The sequence below is a fragment of the Neolamprologus brichardi genome, chromosome 23 (genome assembly GCF_056152115.1).
Source record: "Neolamprologus brichardi isolate AB-2024 chromosome 23, ASM5615211v1, whole genome shotgun sequence".
NCBI classification, from domain to species: Eukaryota; Metazoa; Chordata; class Actinopteri; order Cichliformes; family Cichlidae; genus Neolamprologus; species Neolamprologus brichardi.
Genome location: NC_142125.1, coordinates 16,756,356 through 16,771,528, shown reverse-complemented (window position 1 = coordinate 16,771,528; position 15,173 = coordinate 16,756,356). Strand labels below are relative to the sequence as shown.

Below are 15,173 nucleotides of genomic sequence, written 5' to 3'. Positions count from 1 at the left end.
TTTGAGCTCATGCAAGCTCCTCTGCATTAGAAAGTGATTAATAGTCTACGAGATAAAAGCTCAACTTGCTTTAAATATGCTCATTTTTCATCACCTCATGAATATTTCAGCCCTTAAAACAGTCTCCTGTCGACTCCATCTATGGATTTTTGCCGCTAAAAGGTCTCAGTCACTCATTCTCATCTCTGCTCTACGCTTGAGGAACATGAAGAATTCATAAGTTTTCTCTTTTCATTGGTTCTATTGCTGCCATATAGAACACAACTGGCACAAAAAGGACTACTGCAGTGTCATATAAAACTCGATGTGTCCTGTATGCTAATATATGTCCATTCATTTGTGTATGTCTTTGTTTACCTGCTGCACGCTTTTTTGTGTATTTAGATCGACCACTGTGCATTTGTGTTGTTATGATTGTGTATGCACTGCTAAAGTCAGTTTTTCCAACAGAAGCAGTAACATGCTTACTAACATACCACCCCACCCCCCCATGAGTGCCTTGCACCTTTCCAGATTTAGGCTTTCACTTCACGTCTGCACCACACACAGTGTTCCTGTGGGTTTGTGTGGTATATTTGTCTAAAGGCTAGACAGCACGCCCAGCCACACCCTGTCAACACTAATTTACATATGAGAGGAATAAACAGAGATGTACTTCACTCTAATGTGAAAGAGAAGAATCAAGAAACAGCTTCCCTACATCCACTGTCAAGTCTTCAGAACTGCCCATCCAGTGAAAGCCATTGGCACCATAATTCCAGATGGAATTAAAGTCTGTTGTCATACTAGCCTAAGGATTGCCATTCATGTCAGATTACACCTTCAGTGTGCACATATTCTTTTTAAAAACATTCATTAAGGCTTTACCTGGTTCACCTAATCATAATTTATTTGCAAAATTATGGTAAATATACCATAAGTAATATACATATTTCAGATTTCTAGTATGGTCTGTTAATATGACTAACTATATAGTAAGCTATGTTATGTGTCAGATAATAACTTTAAAAAAGCTCACAGGACTTGTAACCTTAAAAAGAAAGAAAATAGATTTTAGGCTCGTGTCTTAAACAGATCTCCTGTCTCCACTGACAGTAATGCATGTTTTGGCTCAGGTGATGATAGTAGTGGGATGCATTGAATGCACAACAGTCATCTTTCTGCCTTGTAAACTGTGTGACCATCACGTTCATTTCAGTGTTTATAAAATGAAAGTTATTATCGATCTGTCTTGGTTTTTTCAATATTTGGCCCAATGACTCAGTTTTCCTGCAGGCAGAAAGCCAGTGCAAAGATAAACATAGTTTCCTTGCACAGGTTGTCATTTCATAGGAGCAAATAGGATACCTTGGAAACAGTAGGTGAAGAGATGATTTTTTAATATAAACCACATAAGCATAACCTGGTGGCCTGGCAGTGTTGCTAATGACTAGTGCTGGATCTTTTTAATGCAACTGATCAACAACGGTAGTCTTCACATAAAATCTAAATCTTTATTGTAATTATACTAAAAATACAATGAAATTATATATCGTACCATTCAGTGCAAAGAAAGCAACCTAACCATCTTAAACTTTCATTCTATGAACAAAAAATTAAAAAGAAGACAATTTCTAATAAGTAAATATAGTATAAAAATATAAATAAATATATATGTAAATATATGCTGATGTTTGTGCATTTGTGCTTGAGTCATTATTGATTGCACAGGTTAGTAAGGCGGGCATACCCTTCAGTTTTCATTTATTGTTTATTACTTATTATTGCAACAGCCCTGTGATTTATGCTGTTTTCCAGTCTTTGTTTTAGCATTCTGAAGAATGCTAATAACACTAATGCTCATATTTCAACTACTGTCTGTAATTTGAGGGAGGCACATGTTTTTTGCAAGGCTGACACAGTAGCAGCTTCAATTATTATCTAATTTTTTTTTTTTAATAGGATGACAGAATTTGGTGTGAGGAAAGACAGGAGGGTAATGACTCACAACAATTTTCAGGCCAGCCACAAAGCTCATCAATGAAAGCTCAGAAAGAGTCCTGATCACCATCAAACAGCAGTAAATTGCATTTTTTTTTTATGTTAAGACGCTACTTACTGTAAAGTTCCTACCTTGCCACCTTCAACACTAAATAAATCAAAAGATTTGTAGATGTTTAACAATGTGAACCCTGCTTGTGGCCATGAAAAACATCAGCAAACACTACGCTGCAGCACATGAGTCAGTTTTGTTCCCTGACTGATACATTTCATTGCAGTTTGGCAGTGCTGATTGCTGAATCAATGCAAGCACAAATAATGTCTGGGGGAAATGCTGTTATCCTTCATATTTATGTGCACCACAGACATATTAATGCTTGATGTTACTCATTCATAATACTCTTCTAACTTTCCTGTGCACTAACAGCATCCCAGTCGGCACACCCTGTATATCTTTCCTGAAGAGGTCGAAATAGTTTTTCTACTTGAAAAGAAGTCCTGCACAACGTGCCTGCAGGGGCATTTAAAAGATAATTGCTACATAATTTCACTTACATCATGCAAAAATAAGCCTTTGGTAAAAGTTACTAAGGTTCTGATATCTGGGATTAGTAGCAGTGCAAGTCATGATAAAAGGGGTGTGTTATTTTTTTATTTATTTTTTTTAGCTAACTTTATAAAAACGCTTGGTTAGCTAGTAGTAGTTTACTGAGGACCCAAACAGTAAACGGTGAAAAATAAATACATTTAATGTTAATTTTACAGGATTTCTTCCCCTAAAAGGCCTCTTTCACTTTTTGTTTTTAGTTTGTGTAGCAGCTACCAAAACCTCAGTAAATGACTATAAATTCAGAAAAAGGTCAGCGTAACCCATGCAATAATTCATTTATTTAGTTTCGATATCATTCTTCTTATATATAGGGAGATTATTTTCCTTTGAATTGTATGGAGCTACCAAAAGGTCACAGTGGGATTTTTTTTTTTTTTTTTTTGCATTACCTCTCAATAACATTTGCATTTCTTCTGACTCACAGAGAGAGACTGAGCTGTATGATTATACAGAAGCATGTATTATTTAGTAGGCCGCCACTGGTTGTGACAGCTGCAAGAATCAGTGCACCCTCGTCTGTGGCTGCCCTGTACCACCGCATCTAGAACGAAAACACGATCTCTTACTGACTGCTGCTGAGAAAGTCTGTAGTTTCAGCTGTGACTGCAGAAGTGGAATGACACGGCTGTCGCAGTGATTGTATTTGTGTTCATTACTGTGCTATCGTTTTTATAATTATGGCTTAAATTCGTTTTTATTTAATAAGTGAAATAATATGCACCAAGGGCTGTGTGTTATGCTGAAGCTACTGTATACTTGAACTCTTGTGCTTCACTGCAAATATATAATACTATGTATATTATAACTTATTCTTTAAAAATAAGTAATGAATGCAAAATCATCAGGTGTCTCTCTGTGTCTCTCTTTTGATCGGCACACTAGCTACACATGTGGATTAAAAGGAACACAAAAATAACAAAAATGCTTCTGAAAGGGGCTGTGACCTTTCACAAGCTGAGCAGAATTGTATGCTTGCTGCTTTACAGGTATTTCATTTACAGTTTTTGACATTAATATAATATTTCAAATAACTTCCTGGCAGAGCCTGAAATAAACATTGGTGACATTTTGAAATCTGTATTAAATAAAGTTCTAGCATCATTAGTCATGATTTTGTTTATGCTAAAACCTTCTTGTTCCTCTGTGCTGTCATACTTGGTCATTAATATGAACAGGCATTATCAGGATTCACTGAGAATTCCCCATAACAGATAATTTCAGATTAACTTATGTGGTTCGTGGCTTTAGTCCACAGACTTATTTTCCTGTAAAGTTATTATTTTTGTTTTTAACATCCTTTGGTTCAGCAGTTTGCTTCTGGAAATGAATGACCTATAATAAAAAGTATCGTTGTAATTACCTTACTCCTGTGTTTGAGTGAAGACCTTCCTCTCTATTGTGTTTCATGTCCTAGGCTAGTCAAGAACCTTTTAACAGAGAAGACAGGGTTGGTCCCATCCAGTATACTGCAAACAGCATCAGAAGGAGGTCACTCAATTCAGTAACAACACTGCAGCTTCTGACTAACCACTGGCAGCTTTGCTGTAACACACTCACTCACCACCCCCTCCATACCACCCATTAATCCCACTTCATCTGCTCCTCTCCTCACTCTCCGATGTTAGTTGCACCAAATTAACTGGGTGGTCCACCTGCTGTTGGAGAGGAAGGAGAAAAGGGATGAAGTGGAGGGGGATGGAAGAGTTTTGGCTTGAATGCAAATGCCACTGACTGAAGCACATTCATCTCTCTCTCTGTGTCTCTGTCTCTCTGATAGATGTTAGATAAAACTTCACTTGTTTTTCTGAATTGTCAATTTTAGGTAACTGTTGTTTAGATTGAGACTTTGATACCATGAAATTAATAATTACCTGGGGCATGGCAGACTATTTCCAGGTGCTTTAACTCGTCAACTCTTTAGAGCAGTTAAATCAAGCTCTTCGTCATTTCTCCCACTTCGGGCAGGTGTGTAGAGTAGGTATACTTGACTAAGACCCCATAGAGGGAGGCTAGTTATGCTACTCCTGGGCAGATTCTGGGTGGAGCATAACTAAGTGAACATGAGCCATCCCAACTAGAATTAGCATGTTGCAGTTTTGCATAAAGTGGCTCCTGCTGCTAGTCATGCTCGCAGTATAGTTGTAATTTGAAGAATTAATCAGCTAGCTACTATAGCAGCTGGTTACAACTAGCACTGGTTCTGTCACAGATATCATCTATATTCACTCAGCACACATTATTTTCTTTCCTGTACATCTATTCTTGCTTCCATCCCATTTACATTTGACAAATAAACAGAAATTTCTCACGGCATGCTCACGAGGTTTGTGGTGACACGCTTTGTTTGACTAAGATGTTTTTAATTTGTGAAAAGAAATTAAGCCAAAGGAGAAACTACTAGAAATCTTATCATTTATATTTGCTTAAAATGCATTCAAATAGTTTCCATATACTTGCCAACATATTTTTAAGCTGACTATTAGTAACATTTTCTGGGCATTAACTATCAGATACATCCATGTAAATCGTTAGCGTGCTGCAAGTAGCGTGAGGAGTTTTGTGATTAATATGATTAACACACCAGCTACACGTGATTAATATATTTAATGTTAATTTATATTTGGGGAAATGCTTATGAGCTCCTCATACTTTATAACCACATAGAAAGGACTCTATACACAGCTTTAATATATTTCTATCTTTAACTTTGAGCACATATTGTTAATCTTAATACTGGGTTGATGAGATCAGGCAATCATAGACAAAGTGTATGCTTTTCCCACAGGATAGACCCTTCTATTTTCCCCTCTCTCATTCTTTCCTCATCGCTGTCCTCTCTGTCCTTAATCCATCTCCCTACCATCTCGACGCTCCCATGCCGACTTGAAGGCTTGTCCTTGAAGTGTTTTTTTCTTCTTTTTTTTGCTGTGGCCTTGCTTGTGTTGTTATGGGGTGTTCCCTCTTAAAAAGAACTACCTCTTCTGTCAGGTCACTTACCATCATCCTCTACTCCTTTTTATCATTTTCCTCTTTGTTTCTGTGTTTTTTCATACTTAAGGCAGACCCACCTCCATGCTCTAGCAGTTGACCTTCAGCATTTTAGTTAAGTGGAGCCCATTTACAAAAAGCTCTCTTCACCTGTCTGCACTGAGTGCCCTTATCTGCCTTCCCTATAATTTTCTATGCAACGAACTGGCTGATATTATTGCAGAGTCTGAATATTGCTCTATTATGTCTTCTTTTTTAATGCTTGATTTTTTGGGGGGGTTCTTTTTTTATTGGAACTGCAGTCTGGGCTGTGCATCCTCATTCTTAAGTGCTGTTTGAATTTTGAATGCTACATTTTGTAACGGCATCAACATTGACTTGATGCTTTCTTGTCTTTGCAGATATCTTCAGTGATCTGTGTACAGCAGCTCTCTCCGACTCTGAAAATGAAGCCAGTACATGGGGAGATGTGTCTCAGGACAGCAAATAAACATGGATGACCACTATAGTTCATTATATTTAACTACAAATATGGCTGATGACTATAACTGTAGGTTTTTTTAACTGTAATTTCCTAAGCTGGACAATTCTAGGTTTTCTACTTGTAGCTCTTATTAATGAATTTGCAAATATGGCCTGCTATTGTTTTTCAAATGTAGTTTTTTAGAAAAAAAGCCTGCCTGAATGCCACAGCAGGAAAGCCATATAAGGTTTTTAATTCAAGGAAGTGCCAGCATCTCTCTGTGGGAAACTGAAGCTTTCATGGATGCTGAACTGAAAGTTAAATCATTACTTTCTGTGGAGAATGCTGGATGCCTGGAAATTTAAAACCTTTTCTGACCTGGATAACCTTAGGGAAAGTGACAATTTCCATGTGCTGGTTGTAAGCAGGCTTTGGGAAGACGGCCTGGTTTGCTGTTACCCTGCACTGAAGCAGAACTCTTTAAGATCAGATTCTTACTCTGATGCCCAAATGTTTCAGCATTTCATGTTCAGAATGTATATAATTAATTGCAAGTTGTTTTCTTTGGTTTTCTCTATCCTAGTGGAGCATGCACACGAATTATATCAAGTATAGAGTTGCTTCAGAGACTATTCTGACTACTCCTATGTTTTCACACTCGTACAGGTTCTCAACCACCATCATGTGTGTCCTTTGCATGTTTTCCCTGTGTTTGCGTGGGTTATCTCCGGATACTCCAGCTTCCTCCCACAGTCCAAAGACATGCAGTTAGTGAGGATAGGTTGATTGACAACTTAAATTGCCCCTAGGTGTGGTTGCAGATGTGAATGTGAATGCAAATGGTTGTCTGTGTCTATGTTTTAGCCCTGCAGCAGATTGGCCACCTGTCCAGGGTGTACCCTGCCTCCCGTCCTAAAACAGCTGGGATAGGCTCCAGCCCCCCTGCGACCTTGAAACGGATAAGCAGAAGAGAACGGATGGGTGGAAACTTAAAAATCAAATATTACAAAATCGTCTTTGTCACTTTTAAGTTTGCTTTGTTAAGTTTCCGCAACCATTAGACATTAAGTAAATTTTCCAGACACCAAGCTACTTCTGAGTGTGTGGGAAAGGTTCACAAACCATGTAGATTGTTGCTGATATGGTTCATCTTTTGGCGGATTCTCCCATCAGTGACTGTTCTCACTCGGTTATGTAGTTTGCCTGAAATTATAACTTTAGGAATTGCTGGATTCGTTTTTTTATTCTTTATTTCTTTGTTTTTCCATTTTACAATATTTAATGGCACTGAGGTCAGCTTAATTAATAAGGAAAAGTCTGATTTTTCCCCCCCTGTGTATATAAACTCCTTGTGTATATTTAAACCTATTTAATAATAGGTCAGTGAATGGATCTGAATACTTTCTGAAGTAACTCTATTGTTTCAACTTCCCCACTGTCTGTTAGACTCACAAACAACGTGTGTAATTTGCCAAATGGCTGGAAATTACTCACCAAACAACCAGAGCTAGGGCTGAACACATCGGTTTGCTGAATGCAATAACATATGAATATAGCCTTTATTTTTATGTCATACGGGGACAGAAACTGGAAGAAAACTTGAAGTCGATTTGTCTTCTGGTAACAAGTAAAGAACTGTGCAGATTGTGTATCATTAACTGTCTAAAAACAGCTTTTTGCTCCATGCAAAAACAAAGTTGATGAGAGTGGTGAGATCTAAGTGCAAAGAGAAGGCTTTAGTACTAAAAGAACTCAGCAGAACTGCAGAGTTGGGTATTAATTATCTCTGGATGTCACTAGAAGCAAACCCATTTAATTTACACATATCTGTCTCATTGTTCATATAAAATGCATTCATTTGTTCAGTTTTAGTTCCAAAGTCTGCTGCTGTATCAGGGGTGCAAAATGTGGGGGGAAAAGTCATTCAAGAAGAATTTCCTTTATCAGTTAATGATAGCTAATTACTCTCTATCAGAAAATACATGAGAAGTAAAACAATCATGTTTTCCATTTTATGCTCTATATAGCTTCAATGAATAGCGCACAGAAGAAGTCAAAAGGCTTTTGATGGAGATGAAGCATTAATGTTTAAGGAAATGGAATTATCTCTATGATGTGTTGAGCTGCATGCCACCGAGATAAAGTAAGACTCATTTTTACATAATGAGATTTTCACTACCAATCTTGTTAAGAACATTTCACACTTTGATTCCCTGCATGCCAGCTGCTATTTAAAGACAGGACTTATGGTATTCATACATAGTTTCTGATTTGTGTGCATGCACTGTACAATAGCTAGAAAATGTGCTTTCTAAGCAATCTAATCCCAGATATGAGTTTCTGCAAGGGTGACTTCATGCCACTGTGGAAGCTCATTTTTAAATTGAGAACATTCCAAATATTGTATTAATTTACGCTCACAGATTCCCTATTGAGGAATTCTTTTATCTCCGTGTTTGTGTTGCCTTAACTAATTCGTAGAAGCATACTCAACGAGAAACCCAATTGATCATATTCCAACCTTGGAATTTATTGAAGGATTTAGTTTTTCTGCTGAATCCAAGCAATAGTTCAGCTTTGCAACATCTTATTGGATTCATGAGAGTTGTTTGAGGTCCAGCTGAAAGTGCTTACACCGTGTTTTTGCTGCTGAGAAGTTAGCATTTGTTCCCACCTTCAGTTTTGTAGGTGAAATGCATTTCTCTGACAGATAGCACTTGTGCCCTTTCCCCCCCCCAAAGTAAACTTCACTATGTTGTGGGAAAAGTCAGGGAAGTTTGTTTTTCTTTTTTCAGGGAAAATATTTTTAGTAAACAGCACCATTTTTTCTAAGGTTTCATAAGGTGTATAATGTTTTTTTTTGGTGTTGTTGTTTTTTTGGATCTGTAGACTGGACATAGGACTTGGTGAGGGCCACGGACACATTTGACAAATGTAAACAAACATCAGTGTTAGCATAATTTTGAGGGATCCATTTTATGTATAACTGCTGTATTGCCGTACTCCATTGCTCCCTCACAAGCTTTTCAACACTGTATTGCATTTCTACTGCTAGGATGAATTGTATAGACTAGTCACTGCGGAAGCAGAACTGTAGCTGCAGATAAATGGCATATTATATCACAGCAAGGATAATGCAACACAAACGCTGCCATTCTGTCAAATGCTGCTGGCATTTCACACATGTACATCATCTCCCTTGGTTTGATGCCTCTGTGAATCAGCCATAAAGATATTTGAGACTGAGAGATAACGGTCCTTTTCTAAACAAAGAACACATCTGGAAGTTAAAGATGCAAAGCCATAAGGGTGTACTCACACCTCACTGCCCATGCTCATGCTGCCCTTAGCAACCTGGTCCAGTTCATCTCAGTATTTCAACTCAACTCTTTCCTGCTCACTCTGTGCATCATTCACACACACTTTTGAAAACAATGTTTAAAGGGCATAATGAGGTTCGTGATTTAATGTAGCTTAATAGCAATATTTTGGGAGTTATGAGAAACTGCCCCCTCACATGCCTTGCAGATTACCTTACATGGTGATTTTTGCATAAATGTTGGAGTTCTTTCTTGGGTGTGGTTTAATGATCGCACTAGGTGGAATCAAGTACTGATTAACATACTGCTTAATATAACTGACACTCTCATTTTACTTGCACATATTGATTTAAGGACTTGACTGTGTTTGACAAAGGTTGTGGTTTAGATTAAATATACCTCTTCATTATCTGAAATCTATGCGTTTAAAAGAAAATTATGGTTACCTAGTGTGGTTAAACACGTGAAATGGTATTTGTAAGTATGTATTATATGTAAATAGTTTAGAGTAAATTCATCTCATAGTTGCCATATATCTATATCATTGTAGCACCAACAACAAAGGAATTTTGAATGTATGTGTGAACTGCCAGTGTCTTTGTCAAAATGGCATCATTTGACATCCTCTGAATGAGAACTGGCTGGAAAACGACTTATTCGATTTTCATTTAGATGGTAAATCTTAGAAATGGAAACAAGAAAACCAAAAGATATCAAACAACAAAGTCTTCAGACAATACATGTTAGAACATAAGATTGAACCTTGTTACAAACCACAAGTAAGTAGCTTTGAAGTTTAAGATGAGCAGTGGATGGATAGATGCTCAGAAGGGTTCATGGGTGGATGATAAGTGAATGGATACATGAGAATTCCAAAGGATGGATGAGAAAAATTGGCTTGACAGACTGCTGTGTGACGGGCGAGGCATGGATAGACCGATTGCTGGTTAGAAGAGTGAATGGACAGATTTGACGACACTGTAAATGGGTTAGTATTTGCAAGAGAAAGCAAAACTAAAGTGAAGTTGATATGCATTGATATTCTGATTATACAGAAATGCAGTCCTCTTGAATATGCTGTATATTTTGTTCATGCTATGTTTAAAATATATCTTTGCAATGAAAATATTTCTCTTGTACTGCCATTTAAGCATATTATAGAATGTATCAAGTCTGTATATTGTATCTGTCATCTGATGTACATATTGTATTGCTTTGTTGTGATAATATGCATTTACAATGTAAATTTTGTCACAGTTTCATTTCTTATTTCAAATATATTCGATTATTCCTAACTTAGGCTCAACACCTAGATTGTTTTACTTCTGCTAAAAAAATGTTTCTACATGTGCAAGAAAAGTATATACAAAGTCTTTTTATAAAACAGGATAATTTTGCTGCTGACATTTCACAGAGCAATCTCTACTTCAATATCTCTTGTTTTATGCCCCCCCCCCCCCTCCCCCCCATATTCATTGAAGAAACCATTTTCACCCAGTAAATTAATGTAATCTATCAAGTAACACACAGCAACTTTGGTAAGCACAAACAGAAGGTTCCAATCTATAAAAGAAGTGGCTTTGTTTCTGAATGGCCTCAAAATACATTGTTTGCATCTGTCTTGGGAATAATAAAGATTGTGTTGAAAAGTCCACAGATTGCATTTACCCCACAATCAAAATGAGTAAACAAGTCATTTTATTTCTTTATTTGATTTCATTTATTAATTTGGTGCCAAATCCCAACGATTGTCATCTCAAGTCACATATAGTTACATAAAGATCTCCCTCATGAGTAAGCAGTTAGAGGCAAAACTCCCACTTAAGAGGCAGAAACTTCCAACAGATCAAGGCTCAGGGAGGACAGCCATCTGCCATGGCCAGGAAGGTTGGGGGGAATGAGAAGAGAGAAAAGAAGAGCACAGAGAGAACGTAAGCACCAGTTCCACTAATGTAACATTTTCCCAAACTAAAGACTATAGCAGGAAGTGCAGGGCTGGTCAATTGTTCCTGCTTTATAACTATAAATGTAGTAAAACATATCTTTTTAGCCCATGACACAAACTAAAATGCTGAGAAAATGTTACTTACAGTATATCATTAACATTAACGTGACTGCAGCAAACTCATCATTCTTTTACAAACCTTTAAGAGGAAATCTTTCCCAGTCATCACTGATGTAATTGCAAGGTATCTATACATCCTTGACATTTTTTTTTTGGGTCAGTTGTCAATGTAGATTCATCAGAGGAGTAAAACACATACATTCTACTTGTACTGTAACAGGAAATTTGCCGTGCCTGTAAAAGTAGTTGGATACAGCCTCTTTGTTATCGGTTGAACCGAAGATTGAACCCTGTAGACTAATAATTCAGTAAACATAAGCCCTGAGACTAAGAAAAAAAAAGGCACAGTGAGAATATAAAGGAGATGTGATTTCCAACACCTCACCATGTTCCCGATTTACCACACAAGACTCGTGTGAAGAAAAGATGGGTGTTCAAACAAGATGCTATTAAAGTCTGTGCCAGCAGGCGGTGAATTCAGGGGCTGTCAGAGAAGAATCCTCTGCTTGTCATCGCAGCTTGTTTTATTTTGATTTAAGACTGTATTAAAATGATTTAAGGCTGTATTGAAATGAAAGGCAATTATAGCAAGTTGGGTTGTTAAAGAGAAAGACAAAGAGATAAAACAGGCAGTATCTTCACTCTTCACACATTAAAGTATGTGATGAAATACAAGCATCATGAAAAGCCCTGGTTTATTTCTATTCTGTTGTCAGTGATCGGTGGCTTCTCAGGTATGGTGGAGGGTTGGCGTTGCATCATTATCATTCAAACTGAGTCTCTGATCCCCCTTCAAGAGGAAGAAAGCAGGCTATTAATGTTAGACTTGAAGCATAATGTATTCTCTCTGTATTTGACTGGTGTGAACTCTTTTTTTTTTTTTTTTTAAATTTCCTATTCACTACCCCTAGATGAAAACATAATTTAAAGAGATAAGATGAGTGTTTTAAAGTCTTAAATGCTCCAGATTGTCTTTCTGGCCTCAGACATTGACATGGAATTAAGTTAGGTTACCATTTTTATCAGAGTGCTTGCGGGTGTCTTCTAAAAACATGCATTATGCAAGAAACATAAAGAAAGAAACCAACTAAAGTGTGTATATTGCTTATATTTAACATTCAATATACATCTTGAACATAGTCTCAATCAATTCTTCTTATTAAAACTAATAAATCATTATCTGAATGCTTTCTAATTCCCAGCAATAGTTCATCTGCTTTTTAGTGCAAGTGTCTAATAAGCCATTTAGCAGCTTGCTTAATTTAGGCATGTACACATGGTCGAAAAAAATGGCTGAAACTAAAGAGCAGCATCAGAACAGGGAGAAAAAGCCATGTAAGTGACTTTGAACGTGACATGGTTGTTGGTGCCAAACAGCTGGTGTGACCTACACAACTATCTCTACGGTTCACAGAAAATATTCAATGTTCTTAGAAATCAGAGGTAAATGATAAGGCTGCTTTGAGCTGACAAGAAAGCAACACTACCTCAAATACTGTAACTGTTACAACCAAGACATGCAGAAGAAGTTCTCTGGCTGCACAACAGAGGAGACAATTAGAAGACCGCACCATGTGACCCTCATGTCAGCTAAAAATTGAAAGAAAGACAAAAAGCAGGCTAAAATCTACATGGGCTTTCCAAAATTGGACAGTAAAGTTTGAAAAGATATTGCCTAGCCTGATGAGTCTTGATTTCTGCTACAACATTTGGATGGTAGACCTTGAATTTGACATAAATAAGATGAAAGCATGGATCCATCCTGCATTGTATCAATGGTTCCACTTGTTGGTGGTGTGATGGTGTATGGCATATTTTCTTGTTACACAGCAACTGAGAATTTTTGAAATGCTAGATCCCACTTGAGTATTGTTGCTGACCATCCCCATCTATTTATGACTACAGTTTACTAATCTCCTGATGGCCTCTGCAAATGACCTCCACAATAACAAGATCATATTCCAATAGAGCATCTTCGGGATGTGGACGAACATGGACAAAACTTTCTGATGAATGTTTCTAGCACCTTCTTGAATTCACAGACAACTCTGTGGATTCAAACAATTCTGGCAAAAGAGGTTCTCACCCAGTACTAGCAAGGTGCACTTAATAAAGTGAATGTAGAAATCCTAAATAAGAAAACTATCAGGAAAACATTTTTCTGTAAGTTTATGGTCTCGGCCTCCAGCTTCACATCTTCTTCAGTGCACTGACATTCATTTTGTAAATAACTGTCTATTTTGCATGAAGTGGTCTTCTGCTGTTATAGCCCACCCACCTCTAGCTACAACATTTTTCTGTTTTTTGTTCACCACAATCCCAATAAGTAGTTACCTTTCTGTCACCTATACCAGCCTGGAAAACTTTGCTATCAACAATGCCTCCACAGAACTGCCACCCACAGATATTTTTTTTTTCCCACAGGGGAACAGCGGTTTCAGAAACACTGAAAACAACCTGTCTGTCTGAATATGTAGGTGTGTGTTCATAATGAAGTACTTAGGTTGTGGGTGACAGAGCACTAAAGAGAGGGGACTGAGCTTGAACTTTAAAGGTTTGAGGAAGACAAAGCTGCATAGAAGAAGATAAGGTCCTGACAAAGCTTTGTTCTGCGGTGTGAACCTCCTGAGGGCTAAATACAGAAAGACAGAGACCGAATGTGTGTGCATCAGTTAGATGACTGCAGGAGTGGTTCGACAGCTCAGGAATGCGAAAAGCATACTAAGGCTCTCACAAAAGTCAAAGCAGTGGAAGAAAAACAAAGGAATTGCTGGAAGTCACTGTCTTCACTGTCTTCCAGACCAAGTGCTGCTAGCCAAAGGGCCACTGATGTGTGTGTGTGTGTGTGTGTGTGTGTGAGAGAGAGAGAGAGAGAGAGAGAGAGAGAGTCTGAACATTTCATTGGGAAAAATATTAAATAAATGTATTTAAATTTGTTTTCCAAGGGAAAGAATGGTGTGGTGCATAGTTCAAACACAGTTCATTCATGTTAGTTATTGCTACTTTAAGAGGAATCGAATTTTGGTTATAAGTCACTGGAACAAACCCAATCTTATGCTAAAACAGCTAAGTAGTATATTGTGGCTGGAAACCCAAGCAAAGCAAAGCTAATTTGCAAAGTCTTTTGCTGTTAGTGAGTGTGCTCTTATCAATAATGAATCAGTAGTGGTTCAGGTTAGAGTTCCTCTCCTCACGTTGATGAAATCCCTGAAAATTTAACTCATCAATTAGATTTTGTTTTTCATAAAAATGTTCATTTCATATGTTAAAGGATTTGGATGTAACTCTGTATCTTTGCACCCTTTAGTATGTGTGGATATAATATTAGCTCGATATTAGTTCTATAGGGTTCTACAGGCTTGTCCCTAGTTTATTATGTATAAAACCTTGACTGTCTGGATCTGTATATTTGGGAGTGCAGTGGGCATAATTTCATTCCAAAGTGGAAATCCTCACAAATGACAGTTAATGCATATTTTGCTCCCAATGTCTTAAAACAATGTGGATGTAAAGGTTAACAATTTAATTTCATTGGAGGTTTTTTAAAAGAAGGCCACAGGCAAAAGATAAATAGGTTATTTTTCTGCTGAGAAATGAGCGTTGTCCCCTTCAATGAAAAATGAAAGGGATATATAACGTTCTTTAGCTACCATGTATGTCTGCATATACATATGCAGATACTATATCCATAGACAAGAGACACGATTTTTGTAACCAAAGCCTTTCTTCATTTCCATTTGTGGTCTG

At 37.4% G+C, this 15,173-nt stretch overlaps 1 protein-coding gene across 6 annotated transcripts in view; it reads left to right on the top strand.

Annotated features, from left to right (window-relative positions):
* Positions 1-10,656, top strand: part of mcf2l2 (MCF.2 cell line derived transforming sequence-like 2) — a 105,101-nt gene extending 94,445 nt beyond the window's left edge. For 5 of the 6 annotated variants that reach the window (XM_087836830.1, XM_087836831.1, XM_087836835.1 and 2 more), the window contains 2 exons: positions 4,005-4,078; positions 5,980-10,656. In XM_087836830.1, coding sequence (XP_087692956.1) covers positions 4,005-4,078; positions 5,980-6,068 — 163 coding nt within the window. In that variant the 3' untranslated portion in view covers positions 6,069-10,656. The remainder of the gene's footprint in view (positions 1-4,004; positions 4,079-5,979) is intronic. The other variant, XM_087836834.1, reaches the window with a different exon arrangement.
* The last annotated feature ends 4,517 nt before the right edge of the window (positions 10,657-15,173 follow it).